At 50.2% G+C, this 8,659-nt stretch overlaps 1 protein-coding gene across 2 annotated transcripts; it reads left to right on the top strand.

Moving 5' to 3' along the window:
* The first annotated feature begins 273 nt into the window (after positions 1–273).
* Positions 274–8,659, top strand: ZNF771 (zinc finger protein 771). 2 transcript variants are annotated; one of them, XM_088832920.1, is made up of 3 exons: positions 274–365; positions 1,019–1,168; positions 7,600–8,659. In XM_088832920.1, exons 2-3 carry the CDS (start codon positions 1,028–1,030, stop codon positions 8,401–8,403), a joined length of 945 nt encoding a protein of 314 aa, XP_088689046.1. In that variant the 5' UTR covers positions 274–365; positions 1,019–1,027; the 3' UTR covers positions 8,404–8,659. The 2 variants fall into 2 exon arrangements, with proteins under 2 accessions (XP_088689046.1, XP_088689047.1); XM_088832921.1 differs by lacking the exon at positions 274–365 and adding an exon at positions 563–665.

The following is an 8,659-nucleotide window of genomic DNA, read 5'->3' as shown; positions in this document are numbered from 1 at the left end:
GAATGGACCCACCTTTGTGAGATCAGGGGTGTAAAAAGGCTTAGCATAACGATGGTGCCCAAGAGGTGCACCACACAATAAACGGCAGCGATAACTTGGGTACCTGTTGGTAAGTATGTACTAAAGGGGCAAGCTATCCCTGAGATCATTGCCCGAAAGCAATGCCGGGAAAGCAGAAAAGATGGAAGAAGAGGCAAAAAGAGGGAAGGAAAGAGGTAAGGAGGCAACAGGGTCCGCCCTCCAGGCGGGGCGCCAGCGAGAGGCCCAGGCAGGGGCGGGAGCGCACGTGGCCTATTTCGGGCGGAGCAGACGCGCTTGGCCGCCACGGAGACCTTCGAGCCGGCTACAGGAAACGAGCCTTGAAGGTAGGTCACAACTGGACTGTGAGGACGTTGAACACCGAGTAGGCCGGCCTGGGGTCTTTGGGAGTTAGGGAATAGCGGAAGGCTCTGGGTGTGGGCTTGCCACCCTCCCAGGGCAGTTTGGGCCGGACGCCTGGGTCCTCTGGCCTCTCCCCCTCGGGGGCGGGGTTATGTGTTCTGAACCAATGGCCGGTCGCCCCTGAGGCCCCGCCCACGCCCCGCCCCCGGAGTCGCGGCGTCGCAGAGTGCCCAACCGCCCGGCGCCCTGGCCTGGGGCAGCGCGAGCGCCCGAACCTGCGGCTGGTGAGTGCGCACCCCCCGGGGTCTCCGCCCCGATCCCGCCTCCAGCCCGTGCCCTAGAGCTCCGTGCCGCTGACCCAGGCTCCTGGGAGTGACTCAGCGCGGGGAGGGTGGCGTCTCACCAGGGCTGGAGATTCGAAGTGTTCAGGGCCTTGAATGCCAGGATGAGTAGCGTGAACGAGTCTTTCGAGCTGGTCCCGGGACAAGGCTGGGGCCTAGGGCCGGGCTGGGATACAGGGAAGAGGGTCAGACACAGATCTGGGCACGGGAGGAGAAGCCACGGCTGCATCGCCTTGTGTGGGCCATAGCCATGGTCGGGGGGGCGGGTCCTGAGCTGACTCAGCTCCCTGCCCCAGGACACCAAGATGCCCGGTGAACAGCAGACGGAGGAGGAGGAGGAGGAAGAGATGCAAGAGGAGATGGTGCTGCTGGTGAAGGGTGAGGAGGAAGAGGGTGAAGAGAAGTATGAAGTGGTGAAACTCAAGATCCCTATGGACAACAAGGAGGTACGTCTCCCACACCACGGGGGTCCCATCGGCCCTAAATCTGGTGCAGGTCCAACCTCCCTCAGTCAGAAGCCAGAGATCCTGCCCCTACTTTCCCTGGACTCTCAGGCTTAGAATCTCGGAGTTGGCCACCCATCCTTCTATCCCATTGTCCATGCTGCCACGATATAGATGTCACGCCTACTGTGCCAGGCTCTGTGCTGGGTCCTGGAGAGTAAATGCTCTCCTCGGTTTCTCGTGGAGCTTGATGTGCAGCAGGGTTAGACTGACAAGGGTGTGGAAGGTTTAAAGAGGGGAGTTTTAAGGAGATCAAAGTATGAGTTAGATTTCCCTTTTCGTGACCCTAGCTGCCACTAGGTATATTTCTATTTCCCAGAACTCTACAAGACTCCCACCCCGACCCAGAGCGGCCCTTGTGTCCATATGCAGGGTTTCTGGGCCCGGGTTCCCTGATTTCTTCCTGCACAGGGGCCAGTTCCCAGGAAAAGAAAGTTCTGCTGCCCCCTAGTGGGTGTGGTGGGCCCTAGGGGGAGGGGGAGGGCTTCTGTGGCCTCCTCTTCCAGTCAAAATAACTATTTAGGGAATTCCCTGGCGGTTCAGTGGTTAGGACTCCGGCGCTTTCACTGCTTTGGCTCGTTTAGTTCTGTTTTTCTCAGGCCTCCTTGGCCCATCCTCCTAGCTCAGCCTGCCTCTTCTGGCCCTGTGAATCCCCTGGTCTCCTTTGGTCTGTAAGTTAGGAACTCAAGACTCCAGAGTTTAGGGTGGACTTTCAACTCCATCACTTACTTACCAGCTGTGTGACCTTTGGCAAGTTTAACCTCTTTGTGCCTCAGTTTCCTCATTGGTAAAAGTGAAATCATAATAGCACCTACTTCTTGGGATTGGAAGGATTAAAGGAGTTAATACTTGTAAAGAGTTAGAACTGTGTCTGGCACACAATAAACATTCTGTACATACTTTTTGCTATTATTATTCATTCTTCCTCCTTAAGTTCAGGACTTTGGGCTAGGTCATCCTTTTGGAGATGTTTCAACTCATTTTTATCAAGGCCTCAATAAGGCTGAATCCTGGGGCTGGATGTGAACAGGGAAACCAACATGGAGGCCTAGACAGAGGATTGAAGGCAAATAACTCAAGGCAGTAGGAAAGGTTTCAAGGAAATAACTTTGACATGGGCCTTGTAAACTTAGTGGGAATATGGCAAATAGAGGAGGAGGAAGGGCATTCCAGGATTAGGAAACAGCAAGTGCTCAGAAAAGATAAGGCCAGAGAAACAGATGGACCAGACAGTAAAAGGTGTTTGCGTATAGTCAGCCTATAGATTTGTATCTACTGTGTTAGGTTATTCAGTGCCAGGAGAAACTTAAAATCAGAGAAGAGGCATGATCACATTTCCTTTTTAGAAGAATCATTGGCTGTTATGGGGGACCAGGTCAGGTAAGGCTGATAGCCTGCTCTAAGGTAGCGGCAGCAGTGGAAGGAAGATGGAAAGAAGGAGATATTTGGGAACATTGGAGTGGCTGGAGCTAAGGATGGGAAGGGTGGAGGTAGGCATGGCTAGTCATGAAAGGGCGGTAGGGCTATACTCTGAATGGTGTCACTTAGTGGTTAAAAGCATTGGTTCAAATCCTAACGACCACATTTACCAGCTTTACCTCAATAGCTTTCTCATGTATAAAATGAGATAATGAAAGTAAAATCCTTGAAATCCAGTCTAAATATCACGTGGGTGACTGGATTTGTAGGAGAGCAGAAATGAGTTACACACACACATCCCACAAAGAGTTAGCACTGTGCCCACAAAATAGCTCATCAACTTGCTGTGTGGTCTCCTTGAGTCTGGGTTCTTATGAAATAGTGGTCTCCAAGCTCAGTGTCCACATTCTGTGAGTCTCAGCTCTCACCCAGTCCCGTGGCCAGTCATTCTCCAGGACAGGCCCTAATTATGCTGCACCCAGGGATTAGAGTAGTCTCTCACCCCCTATCAAAATCCAAACTATCTTTAATGAATAAAAAGATTTTTCCCAGAGGGCTCTATGTACATCCAGTTCTGTCTTTCCTTGCTTAAAATTGAACCTTGGGTGGTTTTGTTTCCCTAAGCTCCCACGCCTGGCATTCCAAGCTCTTCATCCTTTGACCTCATGGCTTCATCTCTAGTCAGTCAGCATCCTTCCCATGCCCCAGTTTCAAGTACACCTGACCTCGAAGACTTTGCTCGTGTGGTCTTTTAGCCTGTAAAATGCTCTTTACTTTTCCCATCTGCTTTCTCTGGGAGTAGTGTGCCTCTCTTCTAGATCAGCTTTCATTTTTAACATGCATACATTCCACTTGGGGATCTTGCTAAAGTGAAGATTCTGATTCAGTAGGTTTGGAGTGGGATTTGAGATTCTGCATTTCTAACAAGTTGCCAGTGACGCTGCTGGTCTATGGACCACCCTTCTTGTAGCAATGAGTGAGGGAGGTCAGGATTGTATTTTATACTCTGTACTCCAAAGAAGGGAGATTCGGACAGCTAAAAGAATCCAGGGGAGGGAGACAAGCTGTGGAGGTGACCTCAAACTTGTCAATGAGATAGGATTGCGTCATGGCTGAGAGAAAAGGCATTTTGGACAATGACAGCCTTCCAGTGTAAACCCTGGCCCTGCTGATGGATCAGCTGTAGGGCCTTGATAGTCACTTACTTCTGAGTTGTCTTTCCTTATTGTAAAATGGAGCTAATACAACCTAACCCAAAGGGTTGTGAGAATTTAAAACATCAGTGAAAAGTATTTATTGCAGTTCCTGGCACATAGTGAGTGCTCAGTAATTGGTAGTTATTTATTAATTAGAAAAGTAATGGTTGAAGAAGAAACTGGAACGTTTGCTCTTTTTTTTTTTTTTAATTTAAGCAGAAAGACAAAATCACTAACTTTAAATACTTGGATTATCATATTATTATACTATATTGTATACCCCTAGTGCTCTCATGTTAGAGTGCAAATACCCATTATTCTAATTTTAAAATCTGACAGTTGTAGAACTGAAAAGACATGTAAGTCTGATATTTGCCAAACTTCATTTGCGTGTCTACTGCTCACCTGTTGTGCTTATTTATTTAATTGCTTTCTTCAAATAGATTCACGTTGTCTTGTTAAATAAATTTACCTTCATCAGAACAATAATGCTGATAAAATTTTGGGTTTCATGTGATCTGTTGTTTTTCTAATAACCATGAAGATAAATACATGATGATCATACTAAGATAAAAGTAAGCCTACATGGTACTTAGAAGCCTCCTGCATTCTGTGATGTGCATACTTCAAGTCAGGAAATACTTGATGTTACCTCGCCTACCTTGCCCTCCTTGGTACAGTGAGGCAGGGGGAGGGAGGGACTTGCCTGGGGTCTTAATGAGCTAGACTCAACCCCTCTTACCAAGATTCTTACTGGGGCACCCAAGGCCGCTCCTCCTGGAGTTGGAGATTCCAAGGGTACTTGTATGAAGAATTTCTTTTTCCCAAATTAGTGAATCCAGGGTTAAGAAAGTCCTCAGGATGGTCAGTCACCTAAAAGAAGGGTCCCAAAGAAAAAAATGGGCCAGAAAAATGTAGATATTATGAGAAAAATTCTTTCCGTGATATAAACCCCATAGTTGTTAAAACCAGGGCAAGACTGGAAAGTATGACCTTGAATTCAGACTGTGCCAAATTGCTGTGGGGAGTTTCTCAATTTAAAGTATCAAGTTGTATTTTAACCTTGAATCCCTCTTGGAGAGTGCCAGGCACTTGGAATCCAGCCGCTGGCACATCTTGGCACTCTGAGTTCAGGAAGGCAATGTAGCCTACTGCTGAAGGATGAGAACTCTTATAAAGTCAGTCTTGACTCCCATGGGCTGTATCAATTTAATCTCTCTCAGCTAAGTTTTCTCAGTTACCAAAAGATAATGGCTGATCCTGGGGGTAGGGGTGGGGGAGAGGGGTGACAGGAAGATTTAATACAATAATGTAATATACATAACAACACTGTCAAATCTTACACTGTAATGTTGTTATCCCTAATATCATTATATAAACTGTTGTAGCCAGGGTTGCCTTGGTTGGTGATTAATTTTTCAAACTGCTTTGTTTCCACATTTCTGAAAAAGTGAAAGTGGCTCAGTCATGTCCGACTCTTTGCGACCCCTTGGACTGTATATAGTTCATGAATTCTCCAGGCCAGAATACTGGAGTAGGTAGCCTTTCCCTTCTCCAGAGGATCTTCCCAACCCAGGGGCTGAACCCAGGTCTCCCACGTGGCAGGCAGTTTCTTGACCAGATGAGCCACAGGGGAGTCCCCACATTTCTGAAGTGGCTACCAAAAAGCTGTTGTCTTTTTCAAATTAATTATTTTGGCTATGCCAGGTCTTAGTTGTGGGATGTAGGATCTAGTTCCCTGACTAGGGATTGAACCTGTGTCCCTGCATTGGGAGCATGGAGGCTTAGCCACTGGACCACCAGGGGAGTCCCCAAAAGCTACTGTCTTTAACAAAGGATCTTGAAGGCCCTGAAGCTGCTTTCCTTACAACTTCAGAAAAAGGCCTTACTATTCCCTAGCTGTCACCTCTCTTAAGCTGTTTTTTTATCTATAAAAGAATAATGATAATTACTTGGTAGACAAGGAATATGGGGAGACAGAAGCTAATGCTGTCTTATCCTTAATACATGCCTTAATTCACTTGGTCATGAATTAATATTCTATTTGCTTAGTCCGTGAAAGTGAAGTCTCTCAGTTGTGCCCTACTCTTTGTGACCCCACGGACTGTAGCATACCAGGCTCCTCCATCCATGGGATTTTCCAGGCAAGAGTACTGGATTGCCATTTCCTTCTCCAGGGGATCTTCCCAACCCAGGGATCGAACCCAGGTCTCCTGCATTGCAGACAGGCACTTTACCATCTGAGCCACCAGGGAAGCCCTGCTTAGTCCATAGTAGAGATTCAACATCACTTTCGCTAGGATGAGCCTTCTCTTTTCTACGGAGGAAGCAGTGTGTCCTCTGTACTCCTCTTTACTGTTAGTACAAACTGTTTTCCCTTCATCTGCCTCTTATAAAGCATTTCTTTTTCTGATTTTATCTCTAGAGACCCAGACCTCATGAAACTGACTTATTCTCAAATTTTTTTCATTTCAGGCCTCAGAGTATTTGGGTTTCACCCTTGCTGCCTTTTGTGCAGCTTAAAAAAATGATAGGTGCTTGCTCTTAAAAGTTTATTAAGGAGCCTGAACTTGATTGTAGCCTGGCTCTAAGGCACCATGTCCTCCTGGGTCTCTGACCTCACTGGCTGCTCAATCTCCTTTGCTGGCTACTATCTTGCCTCCCAGTTCTCTCTAGTCCCTGGGTGAACTCATCCAGTCTCAAGGCTTTAAAAATCCCCCGCAGGCTGATGTCTTCCCAATTTACATCTCCAGTCTGGGCCTCTCTCCTGAGCTCCAGATGTGTCCAGGACAGCTGCGGATAGGATCAGAAACAGATCACAGGTACCAACTCCTTGTTACCCCACAACTCCCACCACCACTACCATTCTGTAGATGACAACTCCGCCTTTGCAGTTGCTAAGCTCAAAATCCTTGGAGTCATCTTGACGCCTTTCTTTATAGCTCACGTCTAATCTATCATCAGGTTGGCTGTCTCCAATTGCAGTATATATCCAGAAGTAGACCACTGCTCACCAATTTCATTTTCCATCTCTGTTACCTGGGTCCAAGCCATTGTCTTCTCTGGCCTGCAGTACAGGGGCCTCCTCGGTGGGTTTCTGCCCCTTCCCCTCCTTCATTCTGTGCAGCCTTTTAAAATATGAGTCTTATCTGTCCCTCATTGCTCAGAACCTTCTGACATCTCTACTAGTTCCTCATCAGATTCTCATTCAAGGCTCTATGCTAAGATAACGCCTTAAAGACCACTCCATGTATTACTCCTGCCCTCCTGTGTTCTGCCCTAGGCACTTTTTCTTGCCATTCCTGGAACAGAAAAACTGCCTCAGGGCCTTGCTTTCCCCTCTGGAACCTGCTCTTTCACCTCCTTTAGGTAAAGGCTCATGACATCAGGGAGGTTTCTTAACCATATTTAAATTTGCACCATCCCCCCAGTACCAGCACCCCTTTATCCATTCTTTCTGCAATTATGAATTTTTAAAAAATTTAATGCTGAATCCCCAGTTCCTAGAACAGAGTCTGGCACATTACGCGCTCAATAAATTTTATTCTTTAAATTAATAAAGAATAGCTGGAACAACACCAGGCATTGTGATATGTGCGTTAATTATCTCATTAGACGCGCACAACCGTCCTGAGAGGTGCACTCCTTGGCTTTAACTACTGTACAAACGGGGGACGGAGAGGCTGCAGCTGGCGGAGCCCTAGGCCTCCAGCTCCCGGGTCTCTCCGTCAGGGCTGACCTGTCCCCCTCTCCCCGCAGGTCTCGAGCGAGGCGCCAGCGCCGTCGGCAGACCCGGCGCGCCCACACGCGTGCCGGGACTGCGGCCGCGCCTTTGCACGCCGCTCCACACTGGCCAAGCACGTCCGCATACACACGGGCGAGCGGCCCTTTGCGTGCACCGAGTGCGGCCGGCGCTTCTCGCAGAAGTCGGCGCTGACCAAACACAGCCGCACCCACACGGGCGAACGGCCTTACGAGTGCCCGGAGTGCGACAAGCGCTTCTCGGCCGCCTCGAACCTGCGGCAGCACCGGCGGCGCCACACGGGCGAGAAGCCGTACGCATGCGCACAATGCGGCCGCCGCTTCGCGCAGAGCTCCAACTACGCACAGCATCTGCGCGTGCACACGGGCGAGAAGCCGTACGCGTGCCCGGACTGCGGACGCGCCTTCGGCGGCAGTTCATGCCTGGCGCGCCACCGACGCACGCACACGGGCGAGCGGCCGTACGCCTGCGCCGACTGTGGCACGCGCTTCGCCCAGAGCTCGGCGCTGGCCAAGCACCGGCGCGTGCACACGGGCGAGAAGCCGCACCGCTGTCCTGTGTGCGGCCGCGGCTTCGGCCACCGCTCCAACCTGGCGGAGCATGCGCGCACGCACACCGGCGAGCGGCCCTATCCCTGCTCCGAGTGCGGCCGGCGCTTCCGCCTCAGCTCGCACTTCATCCGCCACCGGCGCGCGCATATGCGGCGCCGTCTCTACATCTGCGCCGGCTGCGGCCGGGACTTCAAGCTACCGGCTGGAGCCACTGCCACCGAGCGCTGCCCAGATTGTGAGGGCAGCTGAGCCGCCCTTTCTTTTCTCCGCGGGGTGCGAGCCTCCAGCTGGGGAGGGGCGCTCTGGGACCTCGACCTAGGGCCTCGTTAATCCGGACGACTCCCCGCCCCACCACCAGCATCTTGAATAGGATGGGACTGGCAGGCCTGGCTGCCCTGGAACTGGGAGACAGGATTCCCCTACCGGGATCCCTGGAAACGTGCCCACTTCCCCCTCATTACATCCCCTCGGCCCATGTTAGAGTAAATAAAGTATTATAGCCTCA

Source organism: Moschus berezovskii, chromosome 27 (genome assembly GCF_049115385.1).
Source record: "Moschus berezovskii isolate FMDL1 chromosome 27, NW_MosBer_1.0, whole genome shotgun sequence".
Lineage (NCBI taxonomy): Eukaryota > Metazoa > Chordata > Mammalia > Artiodactyla > Moschidae > Moschus > Moschus berezovskii.
This window is presented reverse-complemented; position numbering and strand designations above follow the sequence as displayed.